The following is a 25716-nucleotide window of genomic DNA, read 5'->3' as shown; positions in this document are numbered from 1 at the left end:
AGTTCATACCCAAAATAACATTCATGATAAAAATCATATATGTTCATGATAACATCATATGCAAAAATCAGTGATCAATGTATTTTATTTTCAATCTTTAACATATTTAGAATATATCAAACATATGATAAATGACATAAATATCATGTCAACATAAACAAGGTCGACTTATCGCAAGTCTTCCTGATGATGTATAAAACATCCATGTATAATGTCATGAATGTATTGCACTCACCTTGACACTTTATAATTTTTCCAAATAGTTGTGCCTCACTATGTTCCACAATAAACCCTTTTTATACTTGACTTGCTTCAATCGCAAATCAATCATAATCTGTATAAATCAAAAATTCATAATGATACATATGTTAGTATTGTACTAACATAAACATATCCCGAAAATAACTCCATAATATATTTGGAACTCATATTCTACCAAATACTCAGTACTTAACAATTCCTTTTAACATTGGAACCAACTTTTCCAATTTACACAACAACCCATCAATTTTCCAGAATTCAGACAACTCGCACAACCTTTAAAGAATCAATATTCTGTATTGATATACACACTGGAATTCAATTCCGATTCTTCCGTTGAAAACTACACTCGAATACAAATCTATCCATATAAAGAAATCCTTCTAATTCATTCTATACAATTTATGTGAATTTTCAAAGTTGACCAACATAATCTATTTTGCAGAATCTGCTGTCCGATTTTTCTGACCTTTCCTTGGTTAAAAATTCATATCTTTTTGTACACACCTTGAAATTGATCCCCGTTTATTTTTAAAAAAACTAGATCGATATATGAACACAATATATAATAATAACCTCACAATATATAAAAATAACCTCCAAATTATTTTTATATAATTTCTTGTGAATTTTCGAACCTACTGCCAGATTCAAAATCCAAACTATTTTCTTTAACTTCATTCTTAGGTTCTTCATCAGTTCTTACAATCAATTCTTTAAAATCACTTAACTCTTCAAAACCCATAAAACACAAGAATCAAAATCCCCTTCATCAACTCAAGATGAACTTGAACATGAAACCCTAGTAATATTCATGTCAAAATGTAGAGAACTGAACGTAGAACATTTTTCCTAATCACACCGAGTCTAATTCTCAAGAAATAACTTCAAAATTAAAACTAAAGATGTTTACCTTTCTTGCTTGAAAGTGCCGACACTTGGATGAAGAAGAAGCTAAAATTTTCCCCCATTATTCTTATTCTAATGTTAATTATATCTAGCACATGCTTAATATAATATCATAATGGAATTTTTTTATTCCATTCCATAAGAATTTCCATTTTTCCCTTAATGAATTTCCATATTCACCATAAAACCAAGCCAACTGATCATTATCATAATACAAAGTCAAATATGAATTAATTTGACTTTGACCTGCGAAAATGCCATGAAATTTTCAAAACTTGCGTTTTAGTCACTAAATTCCACTGTTTTGGTTAAATCTGAAAAATTGCACAATTCCAAACCAAATTTCTTTGATCCAAAATATTAAAATAATATTTCCAACCATTTTATAACATCCTTCAAATTTTTGTAAAATTCCAATTCGATCGGAATTACAGATTCCTTATCAGACTTTAACCCTTTCTAATATTTCTTTACTAAAATTCCAAATCCATAAATATGATTTCTATAAAACCCCACTCTCAATAGTAAACCATATATTTATGGAATAAAATTCTTTTTAGGAAATTATCACTTAATTCCTTAAACTTTTTCCCAATTATTCTACTTTAACCATCAAACTTTCAAAATTTTTATTTTGGTCACTGTCTAAATTTTTGGGGTATTACAGTTATGCTGCAAAATATATGCCTTGGAGCTGAGCGTAGTCGAACTCGAAGGTCTTTTGGTGACAGATAACTCTTATAGCCTTGAGTTATGTTGTAAATAGTTTCTTAAAAAAATGGCTTCCCTTCACGGGTCTAAGCCGGTCATAATTCTCTAGGTGGTTCCCCTAAGCATGTCTGAACCAAGTAATGTGATTTTTGGATGACTCCTCTTCACAGGAAAGTCCACTGATAAATTCTGTCAGTCGAATATCTTTCGTCGTGGAATTGAAATCTGGCTTGAAAATGTCAATCGGGAATTAGCCACTCGTCGTTGAGTTAATCTGAACCTAGACACTTTCTGAACTGGTTCTCAAACTCATCTGAAGTTGATTATCGATCTTTCAATTTGTCGAATTGGTTGAGGTGTAACTTCTTGCTGCTGAATTAAGTAACTACCATCAATCTTTAAAGGTGCTTTCGAATCGAGTATCCTTCGCCTTGAAGTCGAAAGTTGACTCTAAAAGCTATAAAAAAAATCATGTATGCGAAAAATAATAATAAATGTGATGCTCTTAAGTATGCCTAAGACGCATGCAACATGAATGGGTTATATTTTATCTCTTGGATTGGAGTCCCGTGTTTTACCTACCAATCTGGTCCATGGAATCGATCGTGCCCCATTCTCTTTTCAAGCTTTGGCTTTACAGACCTTTCATATATGAGACTACTCTATTTGAAAATGTTTTTCTTATTTTTCCTATTTTAGGAGGGAAAATGATAAAAATATTGTAAAATATTGCTCCTTAATTGAATCAAATTGTAAATATGAGTTCAAAGTATATCAAAGGAATCAATAGCTCTTTTAATGCTTTCAGAGTTATAGCTCTTTGATAAATGTTCAAATGGATGAGTTAACTTTAGGTGGGCCTCCTATTTAGCCATAACAAATGTCATTTGTTTGGTCATTGATTGGCTTGGTATTTTAATTGGATGCAGACAAAATGACGCAACTAGCATAATCAATTACTATACCTTTTATTTTAGTCCTCTGAAATCTTTCATTTGTTCAAGCTTTGTAGGCTCTTCAAACAAAGACAGTGCAGAAATATCGGTCTAAAAATGAAATTCCTGAGTGCTCGTGTGAAGTTGACTATAACATGTGTTCCTTAACTCCCTTAGTCCATTTTTACCAAAATTTTTTGCTTAGATAAATTTGATTTAATTTGTTGTTATCTGGATAGTTGAATCCATAAAGCCAGGGCATTTAACCAATTGCTTTAGAGGGAAAACTTAACATTATAATCACTTTTATCAAGTTAAATGAAGGGTTCATCACATCATAGAGTCTTCGGCCTGACAAAAGCAGTAGAGTAGACACCGAATTGCCAAGCGTCCGAGCTATGTCATGGTTTGAACACAATCTATTCATAAAGTCAGGGCTCTCAAGTTTCCTCTACAACCAATTGCCTTAGTGGAATAGCTCAGCTTTAAGGATTTAAGATTGTCAAGAAGAACCTGTTATAGTCTAGGTGTTTGTTGAAGGTCAAAAATTTCATCTTTAGAGTTTAATTTCCAAGCAACTGACCTAAACCAGATTTGCTTACTTGACTATTCCATTTGTGAAGATCATTATCATCACTGAACATCTTAAATAAGAAGTACAACAATTTTCATATGCAAAAGAGACCCCATGTTGTCCGCACCTATGCACATCTAAATGCCAAGCCTTCTGAAGGAAGAAGGCTATGTAAATGGTGTTTGAGTTTTTCGAGGTAAAGTCCTAGTTTTATCAGTTTTTGATCAGGTTAATTTATCAAAGATCTATAATTCTGAATCATTTACAGATTTTTTTAATTCAGTTGATATTAAAATAATTGCAAGTTTACAAATGTAATTCATTGTTCAATATCTTTAAAGCAATATAAATTTATTTAAAAGTTTTTACAAAAAACTTGAGAAAAAAATGAAAAACCAAATTCAAACAGAATGTCTCAAATGATGAAATGATCTTCCTCACTTGGATGTCCCCAAGTTGTTGAAGTCGATCCAGTTTTGGTTACGCATCTCCTGTACGACTCTCTTGAATACATAACAGTTCTCGATAGTGTGCCCTGGGACATCGTCGTGATATTCACAATGAGCATTCTCATCATACCACTTGGGGTAAGTGGGCTTTATGGGTTCCACCGGATATGGTGACACTACGTGGGTGTCATGAAGTTACTGCTAAACCTCCTTATAGGTAATGGGAATAGGGTCGAAATGTTCTCTTTCCTTCCGGGGTTCTCTAAAATCTTGTTTAGAAGTACCAGTCGGTATAGCTGCATTTGATTTCGGCTTGGAGATTGTAACACCTTTATTAGTATGGTAGGTGTTAACATTGTTAATATCCCCATCCATTTTCTTTACAGGAGGTTTCTTACTAGCCTCTCCATCATTTATCTTACCTTGTTTTATGGCCGACTCAACCATTTCTCCGGCCATAATTGTAATACCCTCAACTCATACCCGACCCGGATACGAGTCTAGGATGTCACATTGACTAAACAAAACAATATTCTTAAAAAATCGATAAAACATTTGAACTTATATTATTAAAATACAATAATATACATATGTTAATATAAGTTTATCAAAATACTCAGAGCATACACCACTTGACACTTTGATTACATGCCAACATTCATTTACATAACAAAAGGACCTACTGGTCAAGTTGCCTTTGATCTGATAGTTGCAGGAGTAATGTTATCCAGCTGATTAACATGTCTCGTCTACTTTCTTGGATCCTACGTGTGAAACACTTACACGCTAAGTCATCGACTTAGTGAGGAAATATAATAATAATGATAACAAAGAAATGTAATGGAAATGCCATAATTAAATAGAATGAGACGAAATCAAATGCTTAACTATGCAGTTTATATCACCATGTTCTTTACATGTAAGCATAATATATTAACATTCATGAATTCATATTAATAAGATTATTGGCCCATGATACCATACTGAGAACCTAAGGTATGTGAGTACTATGAGGTTGTGCACTATGTTATCACCACAACTCGTATAAATGCACCGAAGTGCCACGTAGAATTGCACTGAAGTGCCGCGTAGAATTGCACCGTAGTGCCATATAAGATTGTCCCTAAGGACCACGTAGAAAATTTCCTTAAGAATCATATACATATGCCAAGGTTCAAGTATGTGTCTTAAAAGACCTCACACACATGTTCCAAAGAATACATATATATCCCGAAGGACCGCATAGACCCTCTACTTTTGGCATGCCAACTATACCTATAGTTCTCATCTACATAATATGGGCTTTCACCATTCCCATAATTTATATTGTATAGACATATAATTTCCATACCTTTATCACATAAACATATCATGTTCCATCACTTTATCACATAGCTTATATAACATTTCCTGCATATTCATGTCACTTAATGCATATAATATGAATTCATGTCATGTATCATAATATGAAATGTGATCATGTTTCAAAATATTGAATCTAGACTTATCACAAGTATAGAACTGAATAGAATACTATATTCATGCTATGCATATGCACTCACCTATATTTCCTTGTTTTTTCCTCGATCGATCTTATGAGGTAATTGTTCTGGAACTTGTTTAGGCTCGGTATCTACAGAGTAATTCATTGATGCTAATCAGTATACTAATTAATGTATTCTAAACTATCATTTCTTGGGCTAAAAAAAAAGCCATTTTCATCTTTTAATGAATGTATGCATCGATGCACCACACCATGCATCGATGCATAAATCCTATTAGAATTTTATATTTAAGGGGGTGTATCGATGCACTCCTTATGCATCGATGCACTGATGGCATTGGATGTTATATTTTAAAAGAGTGCATCGATGCACTTCATGTGCATCGATACACCTTGAACAATTTATGGGATTTATCCTTGATGCATCGGTGCACATTGAATGTGCATCGATGCACATAGCCCATAAATGTCATTTTAAGCACGAAAATCTCTTTATAATCTTCTCTACACTTTATATTTCACCTCTTTTTATATCCCTAACTTGCATACACTTACTTAAACTAATTATTATCCATTCAACACCTTTAAAACTTAGAAATCCAATTCTCCATATAAAATTTAAGAATTTCACTCAATTTCCAACATGTTCTAAATCGAATTCTGACACTTCATATCCTTTAATTAGCTTGATGACAAGTCAAATCCCACTTCTAATTCTTATTATGAACTCTAATCCAAGATTTTACTTTTCTACTTCCTTTCTTTAATCCTTCCTAACCCTATCATCTTATGGTTTTAAGATAACCTAAGCTTTCCTTAAGCTTAGTTATCATCTAATGATCAATAAGCAACTTTAAATTCATAAAGAATTTGATTAACAAGAAAACTCACATTTAGCTTTGTCTTCACGATGAAGAAGAAAGAAAGAAGAAGAGAAATCTGGAAACTTTTGTCTTCTCTACTAACTTTCACGTGGTTTATTAAATAACCTTAAGTAATATTTATTTATTTATTTTTCTAAAAGACTCATTTGCCCTCTTACTTTCCCTTCTTTGCTTATCCATCCTACATGAAACATTCCCATTAAATCTTCCAACTATTCAATTTATCTACTTTGGTCACTAAATTTTAAAATTCCACAATTTGATCACTAACCCGGTATGGAGGATGTTACAATAACCAAGCCTGAAAAGCTTCCTGATGTGATCGCAACCAGGTGTCCGAAGTATGGAGTCTTCAGGGTCTGTACAAAAAGTTTTCATATTTCTTTCTCATCTAAGGGCGGATGAACGTGTACATCCAAATCCCTCCATTTTTGTATGTATTGCTTGAAACTCTCATTATGCTTCTTTTCCATGCTTTGTAGCATAACTCGATCTGACCTTATGTCATTGACATGCTTGTATTGTTCTAGAAATGACTTGGTCAGGTCCCTCCAGGTCTTGATATTTGATCGGCTTAGCTGGTTGTACCACCGGATGGCTGAACCCGACAGATTCTCCTGGAAGCAGTGGATCAGGAGTTGGTCGTTTCCTCCATATCCTATCATTTTTCGGCAGAACATGGTGATGTGAACGAATGGGCAACTATTCCTGTCAAACTTCTCAAATTCTGGGGTCTTGAATTTCGGAGGAAGAACCAAGTCCGGGACTAGACTGAGCTCCACGACATCGACTCCAGGGTAGTCATGGTATCATTTAACTATCTTCATTTGCTCCTCCAATTGCTTGATTTTCTCCTCCATCTTCTTTGATTTGTCCTCTTCGTCTAAATCCAGTATATGGTAATAACCCGGATTGTTCTCAATGTTAAATCCAGAGGACGAGGGCTTCACTTTTGTGGTAGATGAGTCCCCTCGAAGTTCCGATAAGATTTAAGGTGAGACAACCACTTGTGGGGTAGGTGGTATAGTTACCCCTTCCGGCGAACCTGCCTCATGCGGACTGGTCTGTTGTAGGCCAACTAACTTGGAAACGATCAGATCAACCAAAGAATCTTGGTTCTTCATGATTGTATCCAGAGTACTCAGACTACTCTGGTTTATCTTATCTTCAAGTTCTTTCTGCAATTTTTCCATGTTCTCCTTGATTTTCTCGATTCTTACTTCCATCTTCTTCTTATTTTTCAAGCGGGTGTTATGCGGATGAGGTGTGTCTACTTGAGGTGGTGTATCTAGTATGTGTTCCTTTCGATAAGACATGCTTCTGTTAGTTAATGCGAATGTAAAGAAAAATAAAAAAAAATGCAAAATATGTCTAAATGCATGATGCATGAAATGTTCGAGGCATTGAACCAAAAATTTGTTTGTTATTATAAATAATCCTTATTGGGGACAAAAGTGTTACGTCTAAAGAGACAAAAAACATTTTGATAGTATAAATCCCGAACATCCTTTGACAAGTTGGTTCGTCTTTCGTCTGTCGAACCGTTCCGACTCATTTGGCTAGACTGTGCAAGTGACGAGCTGTTTGCCTCGAAAAAGTCTCAAAGGATTGCATCTCCGGCTTCCACTCTTTACTGAGTCTGTTCCCTAACGGTAACACCATTGAAGCCCTTCATCGATGGAAAATATCCGAAGCTTTCTTCTTGAATTCGTCAGCAATGGCATCCAGCTCAACTAGGTTCTCTCTATCTTGTTCTCGTAGTTTTTGAAAGAAGCGTCCTGGTCAGTAACAATTTCCTCATCTTGTCCCTGCAACCTTTGCCTTTGAGTCTTTTTTTATCACAACTGGACTTCTGAGCTTTTTATCTCTTTGTATTATAACCCCTTTGTCCATTAATGCAAATTATTCATGTTTAACAAACATGTTTTTGGTGGATCAACACCTCTTTTAAATGATGCAAGTGATGAAAATAAAATAAAAGAAAACAAAAATGAAAAGAGTTGGTGATGTGAAAATAATCAAAAACAATCATGAAAATAAAAGTCATATCCCACATGATATCTACCCCACATGCTTATTATTCCTACCCGGACATGATCTCTATCCCGCATGCTAATTTCAAACAAATCCTAATCGCATATTTGTCTAGTTCGCATGCTTTGAACAGAAAGTAAATAAGGAAATAAAGCAGCCTAGGGTTTGGAATGTGGTTTTAGGGTGGGCTCTAATTCCCTGTACTCTCCCGGTTTAGGTTCTAAAGAGGGTACTCGAGTTCTCCTTGCTGGTGCCCCCTTGGGCTTGCCAGAACCTTAGTCTTAAGCCCATTACAAGCTTATGTGGACTAAGTTAAACTCGAGAGGAAACATTTCCTTATGTCTGCACGGTGAATAAATTCACACAAAGACATAAGATTTATGAATCCTGAAGGTTACTTGCTAAGCTCGCACGGTGAATAAATTCACATGAAGGCGTCACTTGAACCCCCACTTAAATAGGGTTCGGAGCCCGGTATAGAGCTTGAGATGAAAACTTTTGAAAATATGAAATCATTGAAAAAACGTCAGTACAACTATTTATTTGAAAAAAACGGAAGTAAATAATTAGAATCGAATAAATAAATTTAAATTTAAATTTACTATTTTCGCTTAAAAAGACAACCAAAAATTAATTATGGTCTGACTCACTTACCTGTACCCAGCAGAGTCGCCAAACTGTCGCGACTGTCTTTCGGTTGGTCCCCGAAATTGGGCTTCGACGTGAATTATTGGGTTAGAGTCACCACCAACCATTTTAAAATGAATTTAGGTGGGTCAGAAACCATCTTACCTTATCTGCGTTGTACCATAAACGTGTCAGGTTCGAGAGTCGGTTACGGTCAGTGAAGGATTAACACCCTTGAACCGCCCTTTCGGTACCAATTAATTTTTCGGTTGTCTTTAATTATGAAAATTAAAATTAAAATTTAAAATGTTCGATTCGAATTACTTACCTTTGATTGACTTAAACGAAGACCCTTAAAAAGATCGACATGTTAAAAAAAGTGATGATAAAAAGTAATAATAAAATTAACTAAAACAATAAATCAAAGGAGGAAAAGAAAATAAAAAATGAGAATAAAAGAAAAAATATTAAATAAATAAAAAATAAAATAATATAATATAAATAACAAAATAAATTTAAGGGAAATGAGAGAAAGAAATAATAATAAAAAATGTTAAAAATAAAAAATAATTAAAACTAAAATCAAATCAAATAAAAATTTATAGAGTCAAATCGAAATAAACCAAAATTAAGGGATTAAATTAATATAAAAAGTTGAAAAACGAAGAGTAAAAAGTTAGGAGTAAAAAATAATTAATCCTAAATTGTGAATAATGAATAAAATATGAACAAAATAAAATTAGAAATCTAAATCAAAGCTATTGAGAATTATTCTAGTGACTAAAATACAAATGCTATAACTTATAGGGACCTATAACACGGTTTACCCATGCGCGAAAAAGCGCAGAAAGTCCCTTAGCAAAACGGCGTAGTTTTGCCTTTAGTATATAAACCCCAAAATAGAGTTTGCTTCTTCACACTTCCTCATTTCCCTTCCTTCTCGTCGAAAATAAAGAGAGAGAAAGTTGAGAATTCTCTTAACCCCCTTCGCCGGAGGGAGACTGGCCACCTGGCCATCTGCTGTCGACCGCCACTCTGGTGGCGGCCGGAAAGAACCCAAACCCACCAAAATGCTTCTCTCAAGCCCATCAACCTAACCCCAAGCACCGATCACACAAAAACACCTTAAAATGGCGTAGATCTAGGCTTTAAACCTTCGACTTTTACATTTCTTTGCTAAAAACCGCTCGTTTCCCCGACGTTTTGTGTTTGACTTTTGCTTGTCAGTTTTGTTATTGTTTCGTGGATTCTGTTTTTTGATTCTTGTCGTGAATGTTGTATTTTTTGTTTTGACTTCACTGTTTTATTTTGGGGTTGTTGACTATTCGATCATTGATGGTTCTCGTTGATACCTCCGTTGATGTGTATGATGTTTTGTTTACTATTTTCTGGTGATGGTCTGGGTTTTGGTGATGTTGGCTCGTTGTTTGCTTGATGAAATCCTTGGTTTACTGTTGGTTCTGGGTTTTTTAGTTGTGGTGCCTCGTGGGTTTTGTGTTCCCGATCGATGGTGGTACCCCCTTGATCGTGTCTCACTGGGGGCTTTTATAGCCCTGTGGTTGTTGTTGGCACCGAAATGACGGGGCTGTTCAGATTTCCCCGTGCATGTCGTTTGTGATACCGACTATCCCTGGATGGGTCAGTCCCGGGATAAACGGTCGGCCGTTTCGTTGTTGGTGACGCGTGATTGTCTATTGCTCTCCCATGCGGCGCAGTGCTGTATGTGAAACCCTAACTCTACTGGGCTGGTTCAGGCCCGTTCTGTGGACTGCTTGGACTGTATTTTTAGACCTGGACAAACACCAAATAATAAATAATAAATAAAAAATAAATGAAAATAATAATAAATAAAAGAATAAATGTTTTAAAAATATATATTATATATGTTTTCAAAAAAAATTAAAAACTATATAATATATTTATTTTCATAAATGTTTTAAAAACTATATATTATATAAGTTTTCAAAATGACTTTAAAAATTATATATTATATATTAATGTTTTAAAAACTATATAATATATATATGTTTTCAAAATGTTTTGAAAACTATATATTATATATACTTTAAAAATGTTTTAAAAACTATACAATATATAAATATTTTCAAAAATGTTTTAAAAACTATATAATATATAAATGTTTTCAAAAATGTTTTTCAAAACTATATATTATGTATATATATATTAAAAATGTTTTAAAAAACTATATAATATATACTTATTTTCGAAAATCGTTTTCCAAAAATTATACATTATACTTTGTCAAAAACATTTTCAAAAACTATATTACTACATACATATATATATATATATATAATAAAAATATATATATATATATATATATATAATAAAATAAAATAATTTCGGGCGAAAATGAGTGTCTGCACATCTATTACTTTTATTTTGTTTTGACCACCCAATTATTTTTTTAAATCATACCTAACAATATTTTTTAGTTTCATTTTAATCATATATCGTTAGAAAATTAGTAGAACTGCTTGTATGATATTACTTAATTTTTTAACGACAGATAATCAAAACAAATTTAAACTAAATGTTATATATGATTTTGAATAAAAATAATTGGGTGACCAAAATAAAACAAAAGTGATAATTAGGGTGCCAAAATATAATATGCTCTTTTTTTAACAAATAATATGATTTTAAAATAATATAAAATTAAAACTTTCTTAATTTACTGAAAATATAAATTCTCTATAAATACGATGCTTAAATTTAGTACTTAAAAAGATCAATATTCTTTTATTGCAGAGTTTAGTTGAGTTTTGTTGATGAGTGATGGCAAGGACTTAGTTGTCATTTGGAGGGCGTCAATGACGCTTTTGTTGACTCTTGCACTGCAGACTGTGTGGGAGGTTTTTTAAAGGTACACCGAGACACACGTCAACTGAACTGATCCATTATATTTTTTATTAATAAACCAAAATAGGCACAGATCCCTATAACCCTTACCCTACAATTCTGTGCACTTTGTTTGTGTTTTGGGGTTATTTTCAAACTTTCCCACCCCCATTTTTCCCACTCCGCTCCAACTGTAGCTGTGTCCCACGCCAAGCCAAGCCAACCTCTCCTTTACAAAATACGATTATGGGTGAATATTCTACGGAATTGAGTATTTTTTTAAAAATTAATAGAGTTAAAGGTTTTTAATTTAAGATTTAAATTTTATTTAAACTTTTTCTTTAATCAAAACGAGTTTATAAAATTCACCTTAAATTTATAAAGTTTAAGCTGAATTTATTCAATTTTTTAAGTTTCTATTCAAAATTAATTGTAAATGTTTATAATTTTATTATGTGTATTGATTCTAATTTAATAATTTCTCTAATTATATAAGATATGCATATATGTTTCTTCATATATTTTTTTTCATATGATAATGTTATTTAATAAATCAAATGTCATTTAAAATTATAAAACATGTTTATAATTTATTTTTATTTTAAAGAAACTATTTTAGAGGAAAATAGTAACGATAGTATAAAAGAGTCTAGAAATGATGAGAAGAAAGAATTTGTAAAAGGAAAAAAAAATTGAAGTATAAAAATTAAATTGAATAAAATGCAAAGTTAATGGATTAAATTATAAAAGAGTAAATTTGTTGTTAAAATAGAAATTGAAGTTGCATAGATATTCTATAGTGTTAGATGAGCATGAGATTCAAATTTGGTTAAAATAAACTTAAAAGGGTCGAAGTATCAAGGATGAATATTTTAGTAAGTTCAATAATTTTAAATTAATCAAGTTAAAAAATTGTATTTTAACATTTAAACTTTATTTTTTTTTTCAAGTTGAATCAAATCGAGTAAATTTTTTAATCAAATAAAATTTTACGGAGCGTATTACAATCTTTTGCTCCCTTTCATCTGTTTCGCATTCTTATATTACAGTTTGTATTATATGAAAGTTTTGGATGTAACCTTTGCACTCCAATTTATTTATTTTTAGTTTATATGTTTTGTTAAAATTCAAAGTTTCGATAATAAACAAAATAATAATTATCAAATTTATTAGATTAAATTATATTATGTTTTATTGAAGTATATGTACGTCGAAGATTTATTTTATATGTTTCGTTAACAATAATTTCCTTATTTTTTTCAAATTTGAGTAAAGCTCATGGGCTGTAACAGCCCAAACCTAGTTAACAAGCTATCGGATTATGAGAGAAAAAGTGTCCCACCAATAAGGCAAAGACTTTTGTTATGAAAATACCAATTTTGATTAAATTTGAATTATATGATCTTCAACCATTTTAGAATGTATGTATAATTTTAATTTTTATAATTTAATCTTCTATTTTTTGTTTTATTCAACTTAATCATCTGATTATAACTTTTTGTAATGTTTTTTCTTCGCATCGTTTTCTTGACTCTATAATCAACGATTTATTCTTAAAGTCTCGTATGTTAAAAATAATATTATAATTTTAGATGTTATTTGATTTATTAAATAACATTACAAATTTTACTCGCATGTGTGAAAAATAATATGAAAAAAATATATATGTACATCATATATGATTGAAGAGTCTCTTAAATTGGAACCAATCAACACCATAATATTATAAATAATAGTAATCAAATTTAAAATTGAACATAAATAAAATTTAAATGATAAAATAATATTGGTCAATTCAAATAAATCAAATTTATTAACTCAATTCATTCGAATACTCACTTTTAATTCAATACTATCTATGAGAATTTCAAATTATGAGGCAACCAATATATTTCTCTTTCAGATTTTTCTTTAGGTATACAAACAAAATTCTACATTAACACCAACGAATATGAAACTTAGACAATTCATTGCCACAAAATTAATAGTTTGTTAATCTCTTCGAGAAATGCAAAGATAGGAGTTTATTATTGTGAATCCATTAATTGGCCTAAGTGATAAAATAAATTATTGTCTTTTTAAGAGGTTTTATGTTTGAGTAGATACGTCTATAGAATGTATGTGCATTGTCAATTGGTCAAGAAATTTCTAAATGAATAATTTATTAATCTCTTCTGAAAATGCAAAGAGTTTATTAGTGTGAACCCATCAAGTGGGAATTTATTATCGCGAACCAATCAAGCAACTGTGTCTTTAAAGTATGTGTTCATCATGCCATTATTAGTCGGTTAAGAAAATTCTGAATAAATATTACATTGTAATTATTACATACAATTAAAAAATAGTTTATTATTATTATTATTAATTTATATTTTTTGGTGTAACATCGTATCGATCACATTACCGCGCAATTATATTCACATGAACTTAAAACTTACGTAAGACCTTACGCCCTCCCATAATTACAATAAACAAAACCCTAACTTTTATTTTCTTATTGGCAAGAAAAACTATTTTCATTCTAATTTATCAAAAAAAAAAGTCATCAATTCAAAGTCAACCCCTAAGTGTTTTTTCTTCCATTGTCATTCCCAAATTCACGTGTGGGAGAGAAAAGCTAACGTCACTGCCCAGCCGAGAAACTTCTTTGTTGCATAGGATAAACTTTCTTGGAAACCAAACGGAAATTGCTTTCCCTCCAAGTCATCTATTATATATGTACACAAAGCAAAATACATCAGCAGTCGAAGAAAAAAAAAAGAATTGATTAATATTAAAATGGGGTTCTCTGAATCAAGGCATGGATGCAAGAAGCACCCAGATCTCCAAGGAAAACAAGGGGTTTGCCCATCATGTCTAAGGGAAAGATTATCTCTTCTTTGTTAATCATCTTCTTCATACAAAGAATCTAATCCAAGAGTCGTTCCTTCACTACTATTTTCTCCAGCTGACCAAAACCCTTGGCCTTCCTCATCTTTCAGGGTAAGTGCTGCTGCGTCAAATGGTTTTAATAAGAGTAAGTCCCTTGCTTTCGTAGAAAAAGACTTCGATGGAGAAGAGTTTGGCAATGGTAAGAAGAAGGAGAAGAAGAAAGGGTTTCGGTCAAAGTTGCTTGGCTTCAAGGAGAAGAAGGAGGATTTTCTTACGCATTCATCCAGTATGAGGTTTATTATTGGAAGAGTGAATTGATTGGTTTCTTTTCTTTTCTCTTTTCATTTTTTTCGTTGTTACAAAATCGCGGGATTGGGAATTGAATGGTCATCAAAGCCTTCATTTTAATTGTCCCATGTGCGTACCTAGGATTTCATGTTACGGGGATAAATTTATTTAATTTTTTTAGAGACAACTGAATTCCCTAAGTCCGTCCCTATATTGTGGTGTTCTATGACTGTTCATTCCTTTTCTTGATTAGTTTTAATTTCTTAAAGAAACACATACAATTTGGTTTAGGCCTTTGAATAATCTTTGTCTAATGCCGAGTTCTTTCCATGCATATCATGGAGGTTGACTTCTCAACATTATTTACATCACATTTTTATTAAATTATTATTTATAGCTTTTAAAAGTATTATTTTTAATATTGTTTAAGGTTTTTATACTTTAAAAAATGATTTACGTTATAAATTTATTTAAGCATTGTTGTACATCTTCAAGTTTTATCATGAAATTATACTTCTCCTATTATTCCTTCATTTATGAGCGTTGAGCTTTTTGGGAGCTTCACATCCTTCGGACAACTAGAGTCTCTCAATATGACCTTTAATAAACTTACATGATTTTTTAGAGTCAAGCTTAATATTTGATAATCATATCTACTTAGTCTGCCAATATACAAATGACCATCATAATCTTATCCCTGATACTAACACCAAGGGTCAATATAAAAGCAGTCATACAAGGCTGATGAAGGGGACTTTTCTATCTTTAGGACTTCATCTTCTACCTTATTTCTACTCGATATTTAAAAGAACATATGCTTATAATATTTTGCAATACCACCATGAATCATCAGTTGTGGCTTTTCGCCTAAACCAAAAGAGACAAACTATCAAGAATCGACATAACTCATTTGTTCTCATCAATAATTGGTGCAATGAGCATGAAGAATTTCTCGACCGAAAAGAATCAGTTGACATGCACCTCTCATCTCTTTCTAAAACATCGTCTATAAACCACACCATGTCATCTACTAAGAAATTTGCTGATGTTGCTCTCAAGCTTGAGGTAGGTGATAGGTACAAACAAGGTATCGATGATGATATTTTTGGGAAAGATTTTAGTTAGATCCGGGATTGATTTCTGACCATAAACCTGGATTTGTCAAGGTAAGTTTGTAGATCAAAACTCTGGTATGATACCATGTAGAATATAAGTACAATAAAAAAATCTCTCTTAGTATATATTAGTGATGCAACCTCCAATATACGTAAACATCAGACTTTTACTTATCCGCTTTAGTACTGGAATTTTTCGAAGGCAAGTCCTCGATCACCTCTCCAAGAATATTTTCTTATTGTCTTTATGGGAATCTTATATCCTTTATCATGTTTCCAAGACATTGAGATATCTTTATTATGCTGTCATTGTGAGGATGTTTTCTCTCTAACTGAAATATTTCACTTCATTAACTGGTCACATGAGTTAAAATGCCTTTGTTGTTTACTAATAATAATATGCCTCTACCTTGAAATCGTTGAGATGTCTCCACCCCAAGCTTTCGGCTTATAAAATTCACTTAAGGGATTAGAGTATTGAGAAATCAACAACTTTGTAAACTTCCAGAAAGTATATTCAAGCATACATTTACAAGAGTTTGCATGCTGCTTTATACAACTTACAATGCTAAGTTAACTGCTGCTAAGTACACTAACAATATCAAGTAACAAACTAACAACCTCAACTGCTAACTAACATCAAGAACTACTCTAGTTGCAACCACCCGAGCACTACTCCTAGCTGAACCTCAACTATACTTAACATTCTCCCTGTTTTTTTCTCCCCCAAAAAATGTGCAACACCCCAATCCGTACCCGATCCGGATAAGAGTTCGAGATGTCATATTGACTTTTAAAAAAAATATCCTTGCAAAATAACATAACATTTGGAATTATATTAAGAAAATACAATCATATACTGTTAAATTATGTTTCATTATAAAAATTTAAGTCAAAGACGTTTTTATGAACAATAATATACAGTATGAACAGTATTATATTGTATGAACAATAATGTGAATAATAATGAACATTACCGTGAACAGTAATATAAATAGTACCGAATGTTAAAATTTTCCAGAATTAAACAATGATACAGATACCCTGCTACAGTGTACCGATACCCTTGCTACAGTAACTTTCGGCAAAATATATAAAACTCACAAAATACTTAAACTTCCATAGCTATACATTTACCATTTACATAAATACGTTTAAAACATTACAAAACTCGATCAGAGCATATCGGATTCAAATCTTTTATATTACATGCCAACTAAATTCTATGTAACAAAATACATGTAATTCAACTACATTTCTGATCTGATCTACGGTAAGGAGAACTGACATGTCTTATTCTTCTTTATTTCTCTTTTTCGCTTTCCAAACCTACGTGTGAAACAATCACACGCTAAGTCGATGACTTAGTGAGGCATGAAAACATGTAACATTACTCTACTCATATTAATACATAAATAATTGATACTATCATATCATATAAAAACATATACCCTATCATAGAACCACTGCATACATGCACATATATCATTATTTACCTTCTTAGCATTATCCTTAATCCCTTAGTCATATGCTCTTGTATCTAACACTCTTAACCAAACAATACACACATCATCATATAATTTCTGTAACATTTTATGTCACCAAAAGCATATACATCACATATATTATATTTGTGTTATCTCTTTAATTAGCTCATGGTACACTTGTGAGAACTAAAGATATGTGAGTACATAGAGGTTGTGCACACTTATGTTGTCACCACAGCTCGTATAATAATCTTTTCATATGTCCCGGAGAACATAGGTAAACTGTCCATATGTCCCGAAGAACATAGGCAATCTTGTTCATATGTTCTAAAAGACATAGGTAATATTGTCCATATGTCCCGAAAGGCATAGGTAATACTGCCCATATGTCCCGAAAGACATAGGTAATATTGTCCATATGTCCCGAAAGACATAGGTAATACTGTCCATATATCCCGAAAGACATAGGTAATACTATCCATATGTCCCGAAAGACATAGATAAACCCTCGACTCTTGGCATGCCAACTATACCACTAGCTCATATCACATAACATGGGCACTATCATTGTAGTTCATATCATTGCTCTTATAATCATATATTTCTTCTTTTCTGTCACATATCACATGTGCATATAATCACGTAGTTTACTTTCATGACACTTTTCATATGATTTCATATTCATATGTCACATAGCTCATATCACTTTGCATGGTTTCACATAAATATATATCATATCTCATTCACATATTTTTCCCATATAACTTATCTTACATATTCATATAATCGCTTATGTCTATGTCTCCTAACTTAAATATTGTTCTCATAGAATTTCATAACCTTTCTCGTGTACTCACTAATACTATATAGTATAAATTGTACTGAGTCAACTTATATTCACTTGCTCATTTCATTCCTTATGCCTTTATCACATAATTTATTTCATATTCTTTTACCATCATATAGATCATTTGTATTGTTTCATATAACTTATCACACTAACATATATTTATACAAATCATATAACATACATAATAACATGTTAACACGTATACCCATTCATACAAATAAATCATGTATCATTTATCTAATCATGTAAACACATATAACTTATGTATGTATTGTAAATCAAATATCATTTTAGGAGTCACTTCTTACCATAGTAACTCCGTCACTGGCTCATCGCAAGCCAATGTTTATTCGATAATATAAGTACAAATTAAATTTGCACTCACCTTAGCCTTGCTTGCTTTGACTTGATCCTAATTCTTTGATTGTTCTGGAACGAGATTACGTTCTACATCTACATAACAATACATATATCCATATCAATATCCCAATTGATATACTCTAATCTTTCCTTTCTTGAACTAATGAAAGTGTTACTTTCATTTCTTGACTAAACGAAAAGCTTAATTTCATTTTCTTTTAGGGTGGTATCGGTACCTCCCCCCTAGGGTATCGGTACCTCTATTGAAATCTGTAAATTTCGTTTAAGAGTGTATCGATACTTATTGAATGGGTACCGATACCCTTTGCCCAGAAAATCACTTTTTAAGTTCGAAAATATCAACTCTTCACTCAATTCTTCTATTTTAAGCCCCTATCATGCCATTAAACTCGACTACCATTACTTAAACCAACTTATATATATATAAACCATCTTTATCTTCCATATCTCATCATGATTCTTAAAATTAAGAATCTTACTAAACTTTCAACTTTGTTATTAATCATTTTTAACTTCATAAATCTCTTATTCTTAGTGATGACAAGTCAAATTTCTTCTCAAAATTCACTTATTAACTATTTTCCAGAAATTCATCTAAAAACTCATTTTCTTTAATCTCTTCTATACATTTCAACTTGTTGTTTTAGAACAAATTAAGTTTTCCTTAAGCTTAATTATCATCTAATGATCATAACCCAACCTTAAATTTAACTAGAAATTAACTAAATAGAAACCTCACCTTTGAGCTTAGAGATACGGGATGAGAGGAAGAAGAAGAAAGAATAAGAGAGTTTTCAGATAACTCCCCCACCCCCACGTGATTCATATTTATCAAAGAAAGAAAAATATCTTTCTTGTCAAATGACATTTTGCCCTTTAATTCCTTTGATAATTACTAATAGATTTCAGGAAATATTTCCAAATAAATCATTAAACTATTCAAATATTTTACTTTTATCACCAAATTCTCAAATTTTACAATTTGGTCACTAACCCGGTATTGAGGATGTTACAAAACGACTAAACATTAAGCTTTGCACGAAACAATTCAAACTGTGTTGTTGACAAAGGCTTGGTCAAGCCATCAGCTACTTGATGACTAGCAGGAACATAGTTCACTAACACATGCTTGGCTCAAGCTCCACATGCTTTGTTTTAGCATGATACACTGAATTTGTAGTTATGGCAACTGTACTATTATTGTCACACCAAACCACAAGAGTCTTCAACTGTTGCACTCCCATATCTACAAGCAATACACTCACCCATGTTGTTTCAGTAGTAGCATCAGCAACATTTCTATATTCAGCCTCCATGGTGATCGAGAAACCGACTTTTACTTTTTCGAACTCCACATAACCAGATTATCACCAACAAAAATACAATTGCATGTGATGGACTTTCGATCATCTGTATTGCCACCCCAGTTAACATCAACAAATGCTACAAAATGAAGTCCTGTCACTGCCGGTGCTACAACCAGACCATGGTTTCATAACCCTAAACCCCAAAACAAACTTACATTAACTAAGAATCAATGTCTCACCACATCATTTAACCTCAATGCCAAGAAAGAAGTTAAATTCTCCATGATCCTTCAGAGAAAATTCATCACTCAACAGTTTCACAACTTCTTCAACATGTGCATTTACTGGTCTGATACCCACAACAGCACCACCAGCTTGTAATTTGCTAACATCTGCAACAAGCTCAAGAGACCTTGATTTAGAATTTGCAATACTAAATGTGACAGGAGAGGCAGCATCACTCATGAATGGAAAAACTAACTCATCAAAGATTACATGCCTAGATATATAAATTCTTTCATCAGTAGCTAGGCACATATAACTCTTATGATGTGGACTGTACCTAAAAATGTGCACGACTGAGACCTGAAATCCAGCTTGTGCCTCTAAAACACTCTCAAATGTGGATATTACTTACATCCAAACAACCTCATCAATTCATACTCAGGCTTCTTTCCCCACAGCTTCTCAAGAGGAGACATATCATCTAACACTTTTGTTGGCAAGCGATTGATGATGTATACGGCAGTGACAACAACATAATACCAACAACATAGAGGCATTGCAGCTTGGGCCAGAAGCACCAAAGCCAACTCAACAATGTGTCTGTGTTTCTTCTCAACTACCCCATTTTGTTCAGAAGTATGTGGACAGGCTACCCGATGAATGATACCATCTTTAGCTAAAACAAAATAAAGACTCCAATACTCACCACCCCAATCACTTTGAACAACTTTGACAGGCACACCAAACTGAGTCAACTCCATTTTCTGAAATTATTTAAAAACAACCACAACGTGTGACCTATCTGTTAGGAAGTATACCCAAGAATGCCTTGAATATGCATCTACAAATGACAAATAGTAACGATAACTATTGGACATTACATGGGTCGGTCCCTAAATATCAATGAACACAAACTGAAACGGTGCAGTATAAACAATAGTATAATCAACAAAAGACAATTTATGTATTTTACCAATGCAACAAGCTTCACACATGTTATTCATATCCTTAGAAAGCATTACATCAAGTGTTTTACAAACATGAGCAACAGTGATATACGTTGTATGTCCTAATCGACAATGCCAAAGTCTGAAACTATTTGAAGCAACAGTTGAATGAGTAGCATCATTTCGACAAGCACCTGGAATTTGATCTCCTAAGAAAAATACAAACCGCCCTCAACACGACCACGCAGTAAAATGTCCTTAGTAGTAACATCACGAACACAACATCCTTGAGCATGAAACTCAAAGTACACTCCATTGTCCCTAGCAAACTTGGACACCGAGAGAAGATTCTATGTTATTCTAGGCACATGAAGTAGATCATTTAGCAATAACGACCTAGTTGATGTTTCTAAGGTAGCATCACCAATCATATTAACATGTAAAGAAAGACCATCACCAACTATAAACTTATCTGGGCCACCACGCTCTACCCGATGAGTATTACCTGACTTTGGTATCACATGATGAGTGTCACCCGAATCCACCACCCATTCATCTTGAACAGGTCCAGAGGACAAATGTTCACGAGAAGTACCTTCTGTCCCCGACTAAGATCGTTAATTACTCGAACAACATTCACAGACAACATTATCATAAGATACATTATTAGCTCTGGCTGAGTCACTCGTATACTGAGATTGACTGGTACTAGAAGATACAATCTGAAAATTCTCATCTTACTAATACTAGCATAGGTCAACAAAATGATGTAGCTATCCACACTGCTGGCATTGAACTCGCGACCTTCCACGTCCACGACCACTCTTGCCATTAGATCTCCCACCAGAAAGGTGGGCTGATGAGATCGATGATAATGTGAGTATGAGTGCGAGCCATCCTTAATAGGCTCGAAGCCACGAGCAACATTCTCACTTGCCAAGACTACCTCTTCTTGAGCAGCAAACCCTGCTAACTGTGTTTCAGCATCAATGAGAATTGTACAAACTTTTTTCTAAAGACAAAGGCTCTCTACTGGTAGTGATCACTGCCATGAAGGGTTGATACTCCCGAGATAACCCTTTTAGAATACTTGCTACCTGACCAACTGTGGGAACAACACTGCCACAAGATGCCAAAACATCACATGTTTCTTTGATTCGAGACAAATACACCCGCATACTATCTTCACCTTTCTTGAAAGACTGTAGCTTGCAATGCAAATTCATAACTGTTGTCGATGATCTGGTGGCAAAGAATTGTAACACAGTATTCCAGACTGCAGAAGCAGTCTCTGCTCCAATAAACTGAGAAAGCAAATGATTGCTAATAGTTGACAACAAGCAAGACACAACGCACTATCTTGGGCCACAAAGTCCTCATAATCTTCATTCGGAATAATTGCACCATTTTTATCAGCAATCAACTCAGGTGGAGGCTTCATCGCACCAATAAGCAGTCGTTTAAGACGATGACTATGAACGGTAAGTAGTACTTACTGTTTCTACAGTAAAAAATTCATTTCATCGAGCACCACATTAATCTTTTTGTTTGAAAACATCTTGATTCTGCTGGAGGAGTAAAACACTTCACCAAACAACATGATCAAGCAGCAAAAGCACAAGAAAGGTCACCAAGATCTTTGGCGATTGATACCATGTTAAGAAATCAACAACTTTGTAAACTTCTAGAAAGTATATTCAAGCATACATTTAAAAGAGTTTGCATGTTGCTTTACACAGCTTACAATGCTAAGCTAATTGCTGCTAACTACGCTAACAATATCAAGTAACAAACTAACAACCTCAATTGCTAACTAACATCAAGAACTACTCCAGTTGCAACCACCCGAGCACTGCACCTAGCTGAACCAGCTATACTTAACATAGAGAATCTCCGCTCTAACAATAAGGGTTCCTTTATTGTGCTTTAACAAATGTCTTTCGCTAGCGAAAGAAATTCTACCTCATTGATTCGAATAAGGCGAGATATATTTTACCTTATTACTTCTAATAAGGCGAAGATACATCAATCACACTTGCAGAACATTTTGAAAGCGTTGAAATGTTTTATAAATATGCTTAAATATTAATAAGATATTTGAATATGCAAAAAAAATATTTCAAGAATACTTCACGGATAAATATTTTGTTTAATAAATATAAAAATACTAAAAAAATTATATATAAAGTTAATAAAATATCTAAACATTAAATATATTATTATAATTAAAGACGATCACATTATTATTTTTTTATTAAAATTTAGTGGTACATCAACAAAAATAATTTATTTTGCACACATAATCTTCTATAAATCCCAAAATTTAACTAATCGTCACTACACTCCTGCAATATATTTCCTATTCTGTTGGTCATTATACGATAAGATCTTCAATGCACCAGTAACTGCTATATCAAATTTCGTTATTAGATTACATGTAATCTGATTCTTCATAACAAATTTTACTCAAGATTACACAAATCAAACAATTTTAGTGATTAAAAAAATAATTATCATTTATAAAAATCTAAACATATCTGCAAAAAAAATTGAACCAAAAAATAATTCATCTTTTCTAAAATTTAGAATATAGCAAAAATATCTAAAAATCCAATCATTTAAATCCATTCTCAAATTATTGAAAATCTTTTAAACATGTATTACCTATAAAACCACTCTCAAATTATTAAAATCATTTAAACATATATTATCACTTACTATCACCCCATGTTAACCAAAATAAATACTCAGGACTGTAGATTAAATAAGTTAAAGAGCCTTGCTCAGACTTCGGAGCTTATACCTGGGAGTCTTAATCCCATTCTTCTCTAATTTTCTGCACTCGTTTGATTGGAAGACAATAATGGAAGAGCTTAGTTTGTGCTCTTTCATATGGTCGTAATGGGTTTGTGGATATTTGACTAACGTAATATATGCATCCAACAGCAACACGAACACAATAGTACATCTCACGAGATTAGAAATGGACACGGCGAATACTGCGCTTCGCCCACCTACTACAATCTAACTGGACCACCATTAACATCATACACAAGGTGAACAGAAACTGAAATCACCAACGGAAGAAATCATAAAAACATAAGCTGGTTTTGATTGGCAAACAATATATAAATGTTCAAAGCCACAACATATGGATGAGCATATCATGTTCAACCAGAACACATTTAAACAAAAATATACCAGTCACGAGAAATTGTTGATTACAAGACGATCGCCGACAAATCACATTGAATCCAACTACCACCAACCTAATCTTTTAATTTTGGCCTACAAAGAGATTTAAAAACCCAAACAAGCTAAAAGATAGACAATTAAGCACGTTCACCCCTGATCCTGCGAGCCAACTGGATATCCTTGGGCATGATTGTAACGCGCTTGGCGTGGATTGCACACAAATTGGTGTCTTCGAAAAGACCCACCAGGTACGCTTCTGCAGCTTCCTGGAGAGCCAGGACAGCATGGCTCTGGAAACGCAAATCAGTCTGCAAAATAATGCCCGAATATTGTTCAATAGATTGAAACTAGGATCATCGTCAAGGAATTGATCAAAAAATTGACCATTATGTACCTTGAAATCCTGGGCAATTTCACGAACAAGCCTCTGGAAAGGCAATTTCCTGATAAGAAGCTCAGTACTCTTCTGGTACTTACGAATTTCACTGTATAGGTGAAACAGAACAGGTCAATAACCATATAATGAAACATCTCAGCTTAGAGAATAATCAAAATGTTAACAAAATATGAAAGAATACCGAAGTGCAACAGTTCCAGGACGGTATCTATGAGGCTTCTTTACACCACCGGTGGTGGGGGCCGATTTTCGGGCAGCCTAAAATACAGCAGAGATAGATCATAAGCTAATGAACAGAACCAAAAAAACTAATATTAGGTCATGAATGTGTCATAATATGTTACCTTGGTGGCAAGTTGCTTCCTAGGAGCCTTTCCTCCAGTTGACTTACGGGCAGTTTGCTTGGTACGGGCCATCTATGCATAGATACGAAATACTTTCAGACGACATACGAAAAATACATTTTTCTCATCGACCAAACACAAACACGAAGATAACAGATCAGAGTTGATACCGAGACTAACAGGAAAAAAAATCAAAATCCCTAATTTCTCAGCAAGAAATTCAAAACCCTAATATAATGAAATCGGAATTAAAAGAGCAAATAATCGAAAGTCAAACTCCTAGGCTATATATGAACCCTAGAAATTCAACCTACTTACAAATTCAAAGTAACCTAACTTACAAATTTACCATGAAAAACAAACGTCAAAGAGAAGAATCGAAAATTACAAAATTTGAAAAAGAAAATAATTGAGAGAGGCAGACAGAAGAACGCACCTTGAGATTTGAGATAAGAACTTTTATTCTCTGCTTTGTTCAAAGGTAAGAAAGGAGCATCGGTTAATAGGTATTTATAGAAGGGTGGGGGGCTTTGTTAATTAATGTAGATCGGACGGATAA

At 33.0% G+C, this 25716-nt stretch overlaps 1 protein-coding gene and 1 long non-coding RNA gene across 2 annotated transcripts; one reads left to right on the top strand and one right to left on the bottom strand.

Annotated features, from left to right (window-relative positions):
- The first annotated feature begins 3858 nt into the window (after positions 1-3858).
- On the top strand, positions 3859-24902 carry LOC120141890. The gene is made up of 4 exons (XR_005517812.1): positions 3859-3869; positions 20314-20319; positions 21566-21575; positions 24781-24902. It is a non-coding gene; the product is annotated as an uncharacterized LOC120141890 (long non-coding RNA).
- LOC120141889 (histone H3.3) lies at positions 24503-25625 on the bottom strand. Its single transcript, XM_039156652.1, has 5 exons — positions 25594-25625; positions 25158-25229; positions 24995-25071; positions 24811-24901; positions 24503-24724 (listed from the first exon to the last, which is right to left on the bottom strand). The coding sequence occupies exons 2-5, from the start codon at positions 25227-25229 to the stop codon at positions 24554-24556; spliced, it is 411 nt and encodes a 136-aa protein (XP_039012583.1). The 5' UTR covers positions 25594-25625; the 3' UTR covers positions 24503-24553.
- Between the last annotated feature and the right edge of the window lie 91 nt (positions 25626-25716).

This window comes from Hibiscus syriacus, unplaced genomic scaffold (assembly GCF_006381635.1).
Source record: "Hibiscus syriacus cultivar Baekdansim isolate YM2019G1 unplaced genomic scaffold, ASM638163v2 tig00110814_pilon, whole genome shotgun sequence".
In the NCBI taxonomy this organism is placed as follows: Eukaryota; Viridiplantae; Streptophyta; class Magnoliopsida; order Malvales; family Malvaceae; genus Hibiscus; species Hibiscus syriacus.
Note: the sequence above shows the minus strand (reverse complement) of the source record. Positions and strands in the feature narration are given on the sequence as shown.